This window comes from Antechinus flavipes, chromosome 5 (assembly GCF_016432865.1).
Source record: "Antechinus flavipes isolate AdamAnt ecotype Samford, QLD, Australia chromosome 5, AdamAnt_v2, whole genome shotgun sequence".
Classification (NCBI taxonomy): domain Eukaryota; kingdom Metazoa; phylum Chordata; class Mammalia; order Dasyuromorphia; family Dasyuridae; genus Antechinus; species Antechinus flavipes.
Genome location: NC_067402.1, coordinates 195,430,306 through 195,446,470, shown reverse-complemented (window position 1 = coordinate 195,446,470; position 16,165 = coordinate 195,430,306). Strand labels below are relative to the sequence as shown.

General features: G+C 36.4%; 1 protein-coding gene across 1 annotated transcript in view; it reads left to right on the top strand.

Annotated features, from left to right (window-relative positions):
* The window catches only part of TULP3 (TUB like protein 3), a 51,355-nt gene extending 42,832 nt beyond the window's left edge, over positions 1 to 8,523 (top strand). Inside the window, exons 8-11 of the mRNA XM_052000586.1 lie at positions 963 to 1,077; positions 3,242 to 3,340; positions 5,292 to 5,463; positions 6,318 to 8,523. Coding sequence (XP_051856546.1) covers positions 963 to 1,077; positions 3,242 to 3,340; positions 5,292 to 5,463; positions 6,318 to 6,451 — 520 coding nt within the window. The 3' untranslated portion in view covers positions 6,452 to 8,523. The remainder of the gene's footprint in view (positions 1 to 962; positions 1,078 to 3,241; positions 3,341 to 5,291; positions 5,464 to 6,317) is intronic.
* The last annotated feature ends 7,642 nt before the right edge of the window (positions 8,524 to 16,165 follow it).

The following is a 16,165-nucleotide window of genomic DNA, read 5'->3' as shown; positions in this document are numbered from 1 at the left end:
CTATTTATTTATGTTACATAACCTCAACTATCTTTGCTGCTAAGAGTTCCTTTATACCAGCCTAATTAACTCACTCTCCCACTCGCCACAGCAGCTCTTCCATACCTTTTCTTCACTCTTCAAACTTCCCATGCTTTCTTAACTTCCCTCCTCTACTCTCTTAGCTGAAAACTTTTAACTCATATTTTCCTTAAAACTCTATTCCCAGCTCCAGGCAGTTTTTCTGATTGTCTTTAATTAATGCCTAGATTACTGTCCTTCATCTCTGCCTCTTAACTTTCCTGGTTTCCTTCAAGTCCCAACTAAAATCCTACCTTATATAGAAAGCCTTTACTGATCCCTCTTTAAAAAAAAAAAAAAAAATCAGGTTTCTTTCCATGAATTATTTCCTTTTTATTATATATAACTTTTTATACATAGTTGTTTATGTGTTGTCTCCCCCACTAGATTATAAGGGAGAGGGATTTTGGTCTTTGAGGGCAAGGATTTACATTTGCCTTTCCGTGCATCCATCCCTTTTCACAGTGTCTGGCAAATTGTAGGCCCTTAATAAATGCTTATTGACTCACCTGACTGAATAATAGAATAGGGCTTCCCCTTATAACAAATAAGTATAATAAAAAAAAATGATTAGTGCATTGGTCCTAACTAAAAATGTGTGAATTCTTCTGCACCTTTAGTCCATTGTTTCTGCCAAAAGATATATGTAACCTGCCCTTATTCCTGTATTTAATGAGATTTCCTACTACAGAATGCTGTTACTAGTTTTTTGATTTGAATTAACTCAGAGTTCTTGCTTTTTTCTGACAAAAGTACTTGTAAAAGCTGCAGATGAGGTAAATGCATTTGACATTTTAGGGAATAAGCAAATGGTTATTTTTTGTGCTACTCGATACTATGTATTTTTGTTTGTATAAAAGCAAAATGGGACTATTTTGATGACAGTCTTTTCCTGGTTCTAGGTCCAATCTCATGGGAACCAAGTTTACAGTGTATGACCACGGAGTCAGTCCGACTAAGGCACAGGGCCTGGTGGAAAAGGCCCATACTCGTCAGGAACTTGCAGCCATCTGTTATGTAAGTGCCATTCTTGCTATGCAATCCCTTCTCTGAACTTCCAGCTAAAATCAGAAACACAGAATGCATCTAGAACAATGTTGGTTCTACCTATAAGCTACTTGTAAAATTATAAATTTCTTGAGAGTATAAACCAAATAATTCCAGGGGACCTAATCTAATTCTATGCTTTCAGCAGTTACTTGATAAAAACAGAGGCACTTGGTTAACCTCCAAGAATTATGAACTGTTATAATTTCAGGTCACTATTCTGGAGAGCAAGTTGGAACTATGCCCAAAGGGCTATAAAACTGTGTATACCCTTTGATCTAGCAGGGTCTCTACTAGGTTTATATCCCAAAAAAAATCATTCAAAAGAGGAAAGGACCCAAATGTGTAAAAATGTTTGTGGCAGCCCTTTTTGTAGTGACAAGAAACTGGAAATGAGTGGCTGCCCATCAGTTGGGGAAATGCTGAGTAAGTTATGGTATATGAATTTATGGAATATTATCGTTCTGAAAGAAATGATCAGCCGGATGATTTCAGAGAGGCCTAGAAAGACTTACTTGAACTGCTGCTGAGTGAAATGAGCAAAACTAAGAGAACATTGCACACAGCATCAATAAGATGTAATGAATCAACTCTAATGCACTTGGCTTTTTTCAATGGTGAGATGATTCAAGACAATTCCAATAGACTTGTAATGAAGTCACATCTGCATCCAGAGATAGAATTATGGAGCCTGGATGTGAATCAAAGCATAATATAGGTATTGTTGTTTGTTTGCTTATTTGTTTTTTTTTTTTTTTCTTTCTCATTTTTTCTTCTTTTTTTGATCTGATTTTTCTTGTATAGCATGATGAACATAGAAATATGTTTAGAAGAATTGCATGTGTTTAACCTATAGTGGATTGCTTATTGTCCAGGGCATGGGGGAGAGGGAAAGGAGGGGAGAGAAATTTGAAAAACAATTTTACAAAGGTGAATGTTGAAAACTGTTTGCATGTAGTAGGAAAAATAAAAAGCTATTTTAAAAACAATTTCAGGTTACTTCCTATAGTACTTGATGGACAGTCCCTAGCAAAAACTAAGATTTTAATAGAACTAGCTGATAAATCCCAAGTATTAAAGAATGAAACTAAAATCTTTCATTTTCAGCCAACTTTTTATTATTTCCGTCTCTAAGAATGCCAGCTTGCTGACATGTTTGAATCAGATAACTATATTTTTCGTTTTTGTGCTTTTCCAAAAGAGATGTTTCTTCAGAAATATCTTTACTTTTTCTGCCAAACTTTATCCCTTTGATCTTAAATCAAAGGTTCAGCTTATGCCTTTCAGTAATATTTGTTCTATGTAATACAAACCACACTCTGTCCATTTATCATCTTTATGACCATAATACATTTAACTTCTGTATATTCTGAATAAAAATTAATTGTGTGATCATATTCTTCTTAATATTAGGTTGTCTCAAGATCAATGACCATATTTAACTTGAAGTCTATCACTTCCATAGTTCATAGTGCTGTTAAATATTTGAGATTGACTAAGTCAGACAGTTTGCTAAAATTACTTGTCATTGCCTTTTTAAATAGAGACATAGAATGATGAATTTTTAAACAACAGTATCTGTTGTGGAGATCTGTATGGATTAATCTGATTATGTTTCTGTTACATTTGTAAGCAGCTGCATTACCATCACTTTATGGAAATCATGAGGCCTGTTTACAGTTACATTAGAGTTAAATGTAGAGGAGAAAAAAACATGGAGTCACTGGGCCTTATGAAATCCCATTCCACCAGTTACTAGTGTAATTGGGGGCAAGTCCCTTGGATTTTAACTTTTTTTGATCTCAGAAATGGAGATTAAAAATCCTTGATAGACTTATAGTAAAGAAATGCTTTGTAAACTGGAAAAGATCTTTGAGATGATCTGTTTCAAGCTCCTCATTTTGTAAATGAGGAAATAGGCTGGGAGAGGTTAAATGAGTACTAAGTTCTTTCACTCCAAACCCACCTGCATGTTCACTTCACCAAAATACTGCCATTATTTTTTTTTTCTTGTTACTGCCAATAAGAAGCACTTAAAAAGGATAGGTTTAAAAAGAAAAAATCACATTTTGTTCTTTCTTTTTTTTCCCCAAGAGTTTTGCTTCATTTTTCAAGAATTTTCTCTATTTTCCAGGAAACTAATGTGCTTGGGTTTAAGGGTCCCAGAAAAATGTCTGTGATTATTCCAGGGATGAATATGAGTCATGAACGAATCCCATTCCGGCCACGAAATGTAAGTAGGGACATACCTTATTTGCAAAGAGAAATCTATTCAATTTTCCCTAGATTCCAAGTCAGATTATGATTGCCAAATCTCCTGGGAAAAGTCTTGTTTTTTTCTTTAAAAAGTTGTTATTGATCATTTTTGTTGTTGATCCTTTCCTATAACATCTTTAAAATCACCTCCTATATAGTATATTCCCTGAAGAAATAAGCAAAGCTATCTAACACTGTGCGATGTACACATTTTGAATTTTTCTGTTGTAAATTACCAAAAAGAACATTATGTACTTTAAATTTCACATTATGCTACCAGTTCTATCATTATTTAATTATTTATTTTGTTATTTATTTGTTAATTATTTAAATTGTTGTTGGTCATTGTGCAGATTGTTCTTTTGATACCCTAGCAGAGGCCTTTATCAACTTGTTTATTGTTTATCAACAAGTTGATCTTCCTAAAATAAACTACAGGGCCTCCTTGTTATCCTTAAGGATCAAAGCATCAAATCCTCTTTTTAGCTTTTGAAAACCTGTATAACATGGCTCCCTCCTCTTTTCCCAGTATTTGTACCTTACCCCCAAATGCTATTTGACCCATTGACATTGGCCTCCTGATTCTCCTGGAAAGAATCATTCTATTCTTGGTCTTGTATGGTGTTCTCTTCTTTTGTGTAATATGATCGTTCTCTCTGGGAGCAGGTTTCTTGGGGAGGTTTCTGGAGGCAGCCTTAGTTTCAGTTCAAAGTAATAATCACCTCAAATACAGCCCCTGATAAAATCCAAACGTTTATTTTCTCTTTCCAAGTCTTATCTCTTTCCTTGGGCTTGGGTAACTTTCTTAGAAGCCTCTCTCCCTCCTTGGTTCCAAGAGCTCTTGCAGCTTTGACTGCAGTCTCTAGCTTGTCAATCTCCTTAACTGAATTCACTTGAGCTTTCTTTGGTTCCGCGAGCTCTCGTTGCTAATCTTTTGTCTCTAGCAGCTTCTGCTTCTAGCTCAACTCCGACTCTTGGCAGTCTTCCGAACTGACTGACTTCACTTAGTCAGCTCCTTTTTATGCTCTCTCAAAGGTTGACTCCTCCTCCGAAAGTGGATTATGGGAGGTGTGAATTCACAAAGTTACAAAGCTAACTTTGTATGTCTCCCATACTTGTGAACACTTGTCAATCTTCCAAACTTGTGAACTAATGTGTGTAAGCTAATTTGTGTGAGCTAATTGTGAACTCTCAAAGGTGCAAACCAAGCACACAAGTATTGCTTCTATCAATTCCATTGAGTTATCACCTCGTTTCAAGTTCTGGCTCATAACAGGCCTGGACATCATCACTGCTTGTCTCCTGTGCCTGAAATTCTCTGTCTCCTCATATTATTCACTTTCTGGATTCTCTGGCTTTCTTCAAACTCTACCTTTTACAAGAAACCTTTCCCAATTTGCCTTAAAGGGAGCAGCCACATGGCACAGTGGATAGAGTACCAGCCCTGCATACAGAAGGAGCAGTTTGCTTTAATGATAGAGCTTTCTCTCTGTTGATTATCTCCCACTTGTCCTGTATTTATGTACATAGTGGTTTGTATATTGTCTTTCCCAATAGACTGTGAACTTGAGAATGAGTTTTTTGTTTTTGGTCTTTGGGGTTTTCTTGCATTTCCTTATTGTATCCCCATTGCTTTAATAGTATCTGGCACATAATAAATACTGATTTAAAGATACAATAGTGTTATGCTGAGTAAAAGGCGGCATGTAGCTTAGAAAATGGTAATATGTAGCACTAGGCTAAGTATTAAAAATCCAAGCTGAGATTTTTTTTTTCCTTTCTTTACCTTAACTTTATCCTTTCTGAAATGGCAAATAAAACCCTCACTGTACTCTCTTTAATGTTATTTAAGAATGAATAAGATCATAATGGAGATGTGCCTCTGATATACATTCTCAATACAATCTTTTTTTTTTTTCTTTGAGCAGGAACATGAGAACTTGCTTTCCAAATGGCAAAATAAAAACATGGAAAATGTGATTGAGCTACACAACAAAGCCCCAGTCTGGAATGATGACACACAGTCTTATGTCTTAAATTTCCATGGCCGCGTCACACAGGCATCTGTGAAGAATTTTCAGATCGTCCATGCAAATGACCGTAAGCCCCCTAAAAAGAGCTAAGTGGGGGTGGTGAGAGGAACTTTTCTGGAAGGGAGATTTTGAACTGCATTTTGGTTAGGACAAATAAATAGCTTTTCATGAGAAAGGGGTTATGCCCTTTTATGAGAAAGACACTCCTTCTGGGAAGACAGAGTCATGATTTAGGAGAAGAGCTTCTAACCTGTGACTCAGGGACAGGTGTAGAGAACATCTAGCAGCTGTTGTGGCCGCCACATAGGGAACCTTAGGTTGGGCTGTGTGGAGAGACCAAGTCAGATAAAATACATCAAAGAGAGATTTCCCTTAATGTCTGTCCTTTGATTTAACTAGTCTATAGGACCTTTAATTGTTCTTATCCTTTCCTTCCTCTTGACCACCTCTTTTTTGGTAGTCAGGAACAGTCTTTCATTTGCAGTGGATGATAGAAGCAGTAAATTAAAACGGCTCAAGATTGAGGTGGCCCTTTTAAATTTCTTTTTTCCTTTCTTTCTTTTTTTTTTTTTTTTCTTCTTGTGGTTGTTTCTTAGGCAATTGGGGTTAAGTGACTTGCCCAGGGTCACACAGCTAGGAAGTGTTAAGTGTCTGAGGTCAGATTTGAACTCAGACATTCCTGACTTCAAGGTTGGTGCTTTATCCACTGCACCAACTAGCTTCCCACTTTTAAAATTTCTTTACTTCAAAAAGTTTCATTTTTTAATGTAAAATAAATTTTAATAGGTTTTCCTTATTACTTTTAATTAGCCTTTACCTATACTTTATAATTCTAAAATTAAAATAGGTTTTCCTTATTACCTTAAACATCTCTAATTTCCTTCAACTCTTTTTTTTTTTTTTTTTTTTTGGTCTCTTCAGCTGAATATATAGTCATGCAGTTTGGACGTGTGGCAGAAGATATATTCACACTGGACTACAACTATCCCATGTGCGCCCTCCAGGCCTTTGCTATTGGGCTTTCCAGTTTTGATAGCAAGCTAGCGTGTGAATGATAGAAGATAAGTCTTATCCCAAATCTATCTTTCATTCCATGAAGCTAAATTTAGGGAGAAAAAGTCTCCCCTCCCCAAGTGTGAAAGAGAAGAGAAAAGTCAGCCAGCACCTTTGGGATTGATTCTGGCATACACAAAAAGCTATTCACTGGTACTTCCAGGCCTGCCCAGGAATGGCAGTCCAGTATAGATAAAAGATTATTCAGGTTGCAAAGAAAACTTTATCTCGTGCACATTAATGAGGTTCACTTGTCCCATGCCTCAAAGATCAGTTTTTTCTATGCGTGGAATCTCTTACATCTGGCATCAAGTTCGGGTTATTTCCGGTACTTGTCTATTTTCAGAAGGGGACAGTTGTTTCCTAACATGCTTTTGCTCCACACTGGTAAACTCGTAGCTAAGACATCTTTTCGACAACAGAGGAGGTTCTATGATTTGTGCCTGAGGTCCAGAGCTCGCAAATGGGAGGACTGAGTATGTATAAGAAGCCTCCTTCCCTGCTGTTGCTTCCTTCTGCCATCCTGTAAATTCAATGACCGAGAACATAGCACTTGTACGTCCGTAGTAGTGTGTCCAGTATATCCACCTTTTGACTTGTTTGAGGGATGATGATTTCCAAAGGATGATCTTCTGCCAAGACCACGGAAAACCAAGATGATTTATCATGTAGACGATTCACCAGCGGCTCATCTGTGCTGATTTACCCAGACCCGGTCCCAAGGGAAGAAGCAGCATCCATCATTCTTCTCCATCCAAAAAGAAGTGCCCTGCTTAGCCAGAGACTGTATAAACTCTTGAAAATTATCCAGAATGACATCTGACTGACTGTTGAGCTCCCTTTTGAAGAAGGGAAGTACCTGCTTTCCAAAACTTGTCTAATTTTTCCTTTAGAACCAGAAGTTCTAGAGCTTCTGTCAGTGCAGAAACCCTCCCAAACTGGCTGGTCAGCTGGCACCAATCCCAGGTGGAGAAGTGGCTATCAGATTTGTAAGCAATGAAGTGATAAATTAGTGTCTTAAATTTTTTTGTAAAGATGAAAATTCCTTTCTTTTCTGAATGATGCCAATGGTGCCTTCAGGGCACAAGTGCTGGAGATGGCTTCTCCCAGGGGTTTAGCAGCTGCCCTTTTTTTCAACCCAGCAGTGCCTCCTGTATGTGGGTGTGGGGAAGCCAATGACCTCGGGATGGAGTCTTCAGCAGGAATTGTCTATTGAAGCTTTCAGCTGTGTTGGGTGTTTAAAAAAAATAAATGGACAAAAAGTGGCAGCAAAAAATTGTTGTCCCTATGCATTTTGGTGGCCCTAGAAATAGCTGTCTTGTTAATCCTACAACCCTCAGATGGGCAGTTTGGCCTTTCCTGGCATAAATATTGCTAGCACTCAGTGTCCTTTGTACACTTGCTCAGTGTCACCAAAGCCTTTGTATTTTGGAACAACTTGCCCTGTCATTGCTTTCACTCACAAATCACAGTATCTTTGACTTGTTCTTATTTTTAGAAAATCTCAATCAAGTAATAATTTTTGCACCAAAATCTCGGATTTAGCTGACCGTGTATTTCCCTGCCTCAGCCTTCTGAAGTTCCCACTTTCTCTTCTCTTCTAGTCAGAAAGCTAGAGTAGGAAATTAATCTGGGGGGAGAGAGGGGGAATCAAAGGACTTTAAATTTAATCCTCCTTTGACCAGCCCAGCCAATCTTCCCTTTGTTAATTTATTTTCATTTTAGGCCTGGCTCTTCCAGTCAAGTGCCTCTTCCTTAAGTGCTCCAAGGCCCTTTAGACCTAGGTCACTAACTTGTTGCCAGATTTTATAAACTATTAGCAAACTAAAGTTGTTTCCTTGTCTTCAGTTTAAGAATAGCAAAACCTGGAAGCTAGAAGCCAACCTCAAGGCTATAAGTGTAATCCTTCTCCTTTTCTCTTTTGCTTTTTCTTTGATCTTGGGAAGATTCACCCAGTTCTAATTGCTTTCTGCTTGAGTGTCTAGACAGATGCCTCCCAAGTCAACTCTGGTTTTACATGAATCATGTTTATAACTTTTGTATGTTATGTCAATAAAAATAATTTATACAAACATTTCTTTGCTACCTCTTCTTGGATGTCTTTACTTAGAATCTCCTTTAAATAAGATTTCATGAAAGCAAGTTTTCATCATTTAGTAATAATGAATTAGGCAGACTCTTACAAATTTTAGAATTTTAAAGCTGGGAGAGACCTTAGTTCAAGCTCATTATTTTAAAGGAACTAAGGTGATGGAAATTCTGACCTCAGAAATCATAGTTTAATTTAGAGCAGTAGCCTAGTGATAATAAAAATAGTCTTTTAAAGTTTACAAAGCTCTTTATGTGTATTATCTCATCCTCATATATCCCTGTGAGGAAGTTATTGTTATCCCATATCTCGGTTAAGAAAACCAAGGCTAAGTGATTAAGTGATTTGCCCAGGATCACACAGTGTCTGAAACAGGATTCTGTGTAGTTCTTAATTACTCCAGTTTTAGCATTCCATGACAAAAAAAAAACTGTCCAAAGAATTGTTGATTCATACTGCTGCTAATTATACAATCAGTGTTTCGGAGATCCTGATGAATTATTAAAAACAAACAAAAACCATTTTATTGTTCTTAGTGAAGTCCAGTCTCCCTGTTGACTCAAAGGTTTAGTCCCTGTGTGGAAAATTGACTGAGAACTATCTTTTGTTACCATTGAACTTCTGAGTATAGGTAATTAGCATTTATATCTTCCTCGGTCTCTAAGCTGAGATTGTCCAAGGTGAAAATTCCCTGCTAAAATTTTCCCTTTTGTCATCTTTTTATTCCCCAGGTCACATTTTCTCTCCATTTCCATTGTGGTCTCTGGATCATCTTTTTTTTCCTTTTTCCTAAACTTCTTCCTCTTACATTTTCCATCTTGCACTCAGAGAAATCTGGCTTCATCCAGAGGGCACTCTATCCTTATTATCAGAACTTTTGTTGTTTGTCCTTCATTTCAAAAACATGACCCATAATGGGCTTATGTCTTGACGCATGAGTGAATCAGATTTAAGTGAGGCAGAATTGCACAAAGTCTCTTCCTGAGTCATCAAAGTCCAGTAGCAACACAGAAGTCCACAACTTTCAATGGCTTGGGATGCAGTGGATGACCTTGGACTCTTGAATAGCTGACTAAGCTCTTAAGTCTCCACAGTTGCATGAAGCTGGAACAAATTGTTCTCATTTACTCATTGTTCTGGGGAGATGTCCCCCTAACTCTTGACATGTTTGACTCCTATGGATTACTCTTAACCTAAATGAGAAGGTTTCACCTAGGTATGGCTGTGCATCCTGTACACCATGGAGCCACAGGTGAGAGATGGGTCAAGGTGGAGACCAAAAGTGATTGAGCAGCCCTGAAAAGGGATTGACAAGCCCTCACACTGGAGACACTAGACTTTACAGAACACCCAACACATACCTCACTCTCTTTGCTCCCCAGTGCTTTTTCTAGACCAGTAGTTCAAACTTTGATTTCCAATCTCTTTATGCTCTTGAAAATTAACAACAGGACCCCAGAGAACTTTTGTTTATGTAGGTGATATCTATCAGCTTTTACCATATTAAAAATAGACACATGAATTTTAAAATTAACTCACTAATAAATGGGTTATATGTTAACAAATAGCATTTAAAATAATTTCTTGAAACAAAGATCAGTGAAAAGAAAAGCATTCTTATGCATATTTTTGTAAATATCTAACATCTAGTTTAACAGAAAACATTTGGAATTTCATATCTGATTTTACATTCAGTCTCTTGATATGTTTTCTGATCTCACACAGAAGATGTGTAATTGAGAAAGCAAAGACTATTTTACTGAGCAGATAATGTCAGGATTATTGTAAAAACCAATTTTGACCTTAAGAATCCCCTGAAAGAGTCTGGGGACCCCCTCTCCAGCAGGGTCTTCAGACTGCATTTTGAGAACTTGTTCTAGACCAAGGTTCAGCAAACATTTTCTGTTAAAGACCAGATGATAAATATTTTAGACTTTATGGACCAAGAGGTAAAATTGAAGCTATTATGTAGGTATTTTTATATACTAATCTAACAAGAGAAAACAAATTTTCACAAATTATTGATGAAATCTAAAATAGTAATTGGATATAGTTTTTATACTACAAGAATGGAATTCCATTTTGAAAAATAGCATTTTACTTAATTGGTGTTCCCTATCATTAAAATTGATGGCAAATATTAATTTATTAATACTGATCTGTAAATATTTGATCCTGAAAAAACTGAAAGAAATATTTTCACACATATTTGTTAAGTCATGTGTCTGACTCTTCATTACTTCCAGTTGAGGTTTTCTTGACAGATATTAATAACTAGAGTGGTTTACCATTTCCTTTTCCAGTTCGTTTTACAGATGAGATAACTATGGCAAAATAGGATTAAGTGACTTGTACAGGATCATACAGCAAAGAAGCATCTGAGATTTGATCTCTTTCTGACTTCAGACCAGTGCTCTATTCACTGCACCTATCTAGCAGTCCTTTACACAGAGAGGTACTACTAAATACTGATACTCATCTCCAAGTACATGATTTCAATTGGACCAAAAGTCTAATAGTCTTAATTAAGCAAACTTATTTTCTCTCGTCAACAGTTCTTTCAGTTGCTACAACTGAATAATTTTATTAAATCACTATGGGTAAACAGCTTTCCTTGCTTGGTTACAAAAGAGACATTGGGATATTTTGGTTTCAGCATAATTTTCAGTTCTTATTTTTGTTAAGAAATTCTGCAATGTTTCTTTTTACCTGTGATTTGGGAATATTATAACAAGTGTTTCATCTGAGGATGCTAATGTATATTGTATTCTTTTAGTACAACTATAGTATCCTATCATAAACACTGCTTTGCCATATGATTCAATAACAAAATCCACAATCCACTCATTTTTCTTTGGGTACATAGTGTTAAATGTTATGAATGGCCTGATACATGCAGCACTCCACATGCTATTAAGTTATAGCTGCATCTTTGTATTTTGTAGCAAAGGCTTGCAGCCTGGCCAATGTACTAAGAAAACAATCATAGACAATAGGTAAACAAATGAGCATAGCTATGTTCCAATAAAGCTTTATTTATGGACACTGAAACTTGAGCTTCCCATTGTCACCAAATTTTCTTCTTTTGATTTCTTGAAATAATTTGAAAATATATTTTTTTTAAAAAAAGGCATCCTTAAGTTTGAAGGCCACACTGAAATAGATGGTAGGCTCCAATTTTCTGATTCTTGTTCTAGATGATCTCAGTGTCATCATTACATAATGTCCTCTGCTTTAAATTTTATCCTATCTTTCTGTGTCTCACTATCTTTCCCTATGTTCCCTGTCTGTAATAGCTAAACTACTTGAAAATGCTATCACAAAAGGTTTCTCTATTTCCTCTCTTCTCAAGTCTCTTCAGTCTAGCTTCTGACTCATTCAACTTAAACTATTCTCTCCAAAGTGATTCCTGATTTCTCACTTGCCAGCTCCGGTGACCTGTTCTCAGTCTTCATCTTCCTAGACTTCTCTGCAGCCTTTGACACTGCTGACCACCCTCCTGTTTTGGGTACTTTTTCCTCTAGATTTTTGTGACACTGCTCTGTCTGGTTCTCCTACCGTATAACCTCCTCAGCCTTCTTTCCTGGGTTTTCATCCAGGTGACATCATTAAACATAAATGTCCTCCAAGAATCTATCCTGGTGCCCATCAACTGGAGAATGGCTGTATAAGTTGTGGTATATGAATGTAATGGAATACACTTGTTCTTTGAGAAATGATGAACAGACTGATTTCTGAAAAGCCTGGGAAGACTTGGGTGAACTGGTGCTGATGGAGTATAACAGTGGATCACTGTACACTGTAACAAGATTATATGATCATCATCTCTGATGGACTTGGCAATACAGTGATCCAAGATAATTCCAAGAAACTTGGGATAAAAAATGCCTCTATTTCCAGAAAGAGAATTATGGAAATTGAATGTGGATTGAAGAATAGTGCTTTCACCTTTTTTGTTTGCTTTTTCTTTTGCATGTTTTTTTTTTCTTTTTGATCTGTTTTTTCTTGTAAGTCACAACAGATGTAGAAATATGTTTAAAAGGATTGTACATGTTTAGCCTATATCAGGTTGCTTGTTGTCTTGGGAAGGGAGGGAGGGAGAAAAATTTGGAACACAAAATCTTAAAAAAATGAATGTTGGAAACTATATGTGTATTTGGAAAAAATAAAATACTATTGAGAAAAAATTTTCTTTGGCCCTCTTCTTATATAAATTCTCTCACTTGGTAACCTCACTGGCTCCATGAATGCAATTATTATCGTTATGCTGACAATCCTCAAATCTGCTTAGTAAACTCTAATCTGCTGACTTCCAGTCCCCCATATCTGTCTATTAAACACCCTCTTTGGTCATTCATAAATCACCCTTCCCATACTCCTTTCCAGTCTTCCTACACCTTATCCAAGCTCCCCTCCTCACCAGGATCAATGATTCAGGGACACTATCTTTCTGGCTGTTCCTTGAACAAGATACTCCACCCCTGGGCACCAGGCATTTTCTCTGGCTATTACTCATTCCTGGAACACTCTCCCTCCTCAACTCGACCCTCTTGACTTCGTCAAATTCTTTCAAGTCCCACCTAAAATCCCACTTCTACTAGAAACTTTTCTGAATCCTTTCTGTGCATTCTCTCTCATTCTGTATATATATCTTGTTTATATGCAGTTGTATGTATCAGACTTGAATTCCTTGAGGGTAGAGACTGACCATCTTTTGTTTTTATATTTCTAGTACTTGGCACAGTGCCTGGAAGACAGCAGGCACTAACTGTTTATATAGTGACTAACTGTCATCTGTACATGAAATCAGGAGACTCTAGGTCTTAACTGCTCAGAGCTGTGTAATCAGGAGCAAGCCACTTAGTCTATCAGAAACCTGTTTTATCATCTATAAAATAGGAATTTATATTATATAAATATTACATTATGTTACATTACATTATGTTATGTTATATGTAAGGAAAGTACTTCACAATTTCACAAGTCATAAGGAAACTCCCTTGAAAATCAAAATGAATGGCAACTAGATGGCGAAGTAGGTATTGCATCAGGCCTGAAATTAGGAGGGATCTAACTGAGTTCAAATCTAGCCTCAAGACACTCACTACTTACTAGCTGGTGAACCCTGGGAAAGTATCTTAACCCTGTTCACCTCAGTTTTCTCATCTATAAAATGAGCTGAAGAAGAAAATAACAAATAATTCTAGTATCTTTGCCAAGAAAAGCCTAAATGGGGTCATGAAGAATTAGACTTAACTTGAACATCAACAAAAGTAGGTTAGGAAGAAATGAAGATGGGAAAGAGGAAGGAAAAGTTCTCTGTTGAGATCAAGTGGGATAGGATCAGTGATCCAAGTAAAGGGGGTTGTTTTGGCTTTCTCACAGAAGCGAGATGATGTAGAGATTCTGTACAATTGGGGAAGAAAGAATACTCAAAATGAAAGATGGCCTTCCTTTTCTCAATAAAGTAGGGGCAACATTGGTTGGAGAATGGCTGAATCAGTTATGGTATATGGATGTTATGGAATATTATTGTTCTATAAGAAACGATCAGCAGGATGATTTCAGAGAGACCTGGAGAGACTTATGTGAACTGATGCTGAGTGACATGAGCAGGACCAGGAGATCATTGTGTACAGCAACAAAAAGATTATACTATGATCAATTCTGATGGATGTGACTCTTTCAACAATGAGATGATTAAGGCCAGTTCCAATGATCTTGTGATGAAGAGCATCATCTACATCCAGAGAGAGGACTGTGGGAACTGAATGTGGATCACAACATAGCATTTTCACTCTTTTTGTTGTGGTTTGCTTTAATTTCATTTTCTTTCTCATTTTTTCCCTTTTTGATCTGATTTTTCTTGTGCAACAAGATAATTGTATAAATATATGCATATATTGGATTTAACATATATTTTACCATGTTTAACATATATTGGATTACTTACTGTCTGGGGCAGGAGGTGGGGGAAAAGGAGGAAAAATTGGAACACAAAGTTTTGCAAAGGTCAATGTTGAAAAATTGTCCATGCATATGTTTTGAAAAGAAAAAGCTTTAATAAAAGAATTTTTAAAAAAATGAAATGAGAATGATGCAAAAAAATATGAAAAAAAAATCAAGTAGGGGCAAGATCCTTTCCTAAGAGGGAAAAGGAATGACAGGGAAGAAGGAGATTGAAGAGAGAAGAAAAAATTTGCAATAACCATTTTGGAAACTGGATAGAATCAAAAGAATTATTATCAAGAGCCTAGATGAAATCACCTATTTGGTGCAGTTGTATAACTTCCTCCAGTGGCATTCAACAGCTAGGAAGAACAAAGAAGTCTGATATTAAGGGTAAGCTACCACTGGGGTTTGGTGAGGTGAGAGTAGGATTCACGGGTGGAAGATAGTGAATAGTTAAACTGATCGACTAAGGTTTGTTTAACAGAGAGGTCTTCTCCCTTTGGTTTTGTCAATACACCAATGCATCTCTCTTTTTTTCCCCTCCCCTTATATTGTTTCCCTAGTTAGAAACCCATGATGAAGGGTTTGTCATATGAGTTAATGATTTACTGAAGAGGCTTATGTCTCTCAATAAAATCAAATGGAAGAAAGAGAGAATGATTACAATGGTACCTCTGTACTACTCTGCTTCAAAATTCATTGCACTAGAAATGTGCTTCTTATGGGAAAAATTAATTTGGTACTCATCATTTTTGCCACTCATTGTGCCTTCTGGAACCAATTAAAATGAGTACGAAAATCCCACTGTATTTCTCTTTCATACTAATAATTATTGAATTAGGACCAGGATTGATTTTTTTTCCAGAAGTTTGTATGTTGTTCAGTCTCTAAAGGACATTGCTGATGAGACTGAATTAATGTTCTTCTCAATCTTGTTCAGACCCCATTCAAGTGGGGAAACACTTTTTACTCTACACAGGTATACATGGGGATAAATTTTTTATTGGATTGCTCAAGATTGAATAATTTAGAAGTAAATGACATAAAATCATACATCCTATATAATTCCTCATTAGAATAGGCCCACTTCTTGTTGGTGAAAAGTTGATTGTCTTCTTCAGGTAGACCCACTCTTCCAAAGTCATATAAATTGTGAGCCCATTGTCATGACTTGTCTTTGGCCTTTGAGAGTGTCACTGACCTCTTTTATTGGTCATTTATAGAATTACCCAGAAACTATGTCTCTTTAATTTTTTAAACATCAAAATCTATAATTTGCAATCTTAGAGATGTCTGAAGCATTAAGAAACTAAAGTGATTTATCCAAGGTCACGTAGCCAGTATCAGAAACAGAATCAATTAGGAAATTCTACCTCATACCCTTCAGAGGCCAAAGATGGCAAAAAAGGAAAATGGAAAAATGTTAAAGAGAACTGTGAGAAAAAAAAAACACATTGATATACTATTGATAAACATATGAATGGGTACAATTATTCTAGAAAGCAGTTTGGAATTACCCACAAAAGAGTGATTAAATAGCCTTGCTCTTTGACTTCAATCCAAGAGAGATCACAGAAAGAAGAAAAGGGTCTTTATGTTCAAAAAAAATTATAGCAATTTGTGTCTTTGTCTCATTGTGTCAACACACAAAAGAAACTAAGAGGATGTCCAACCA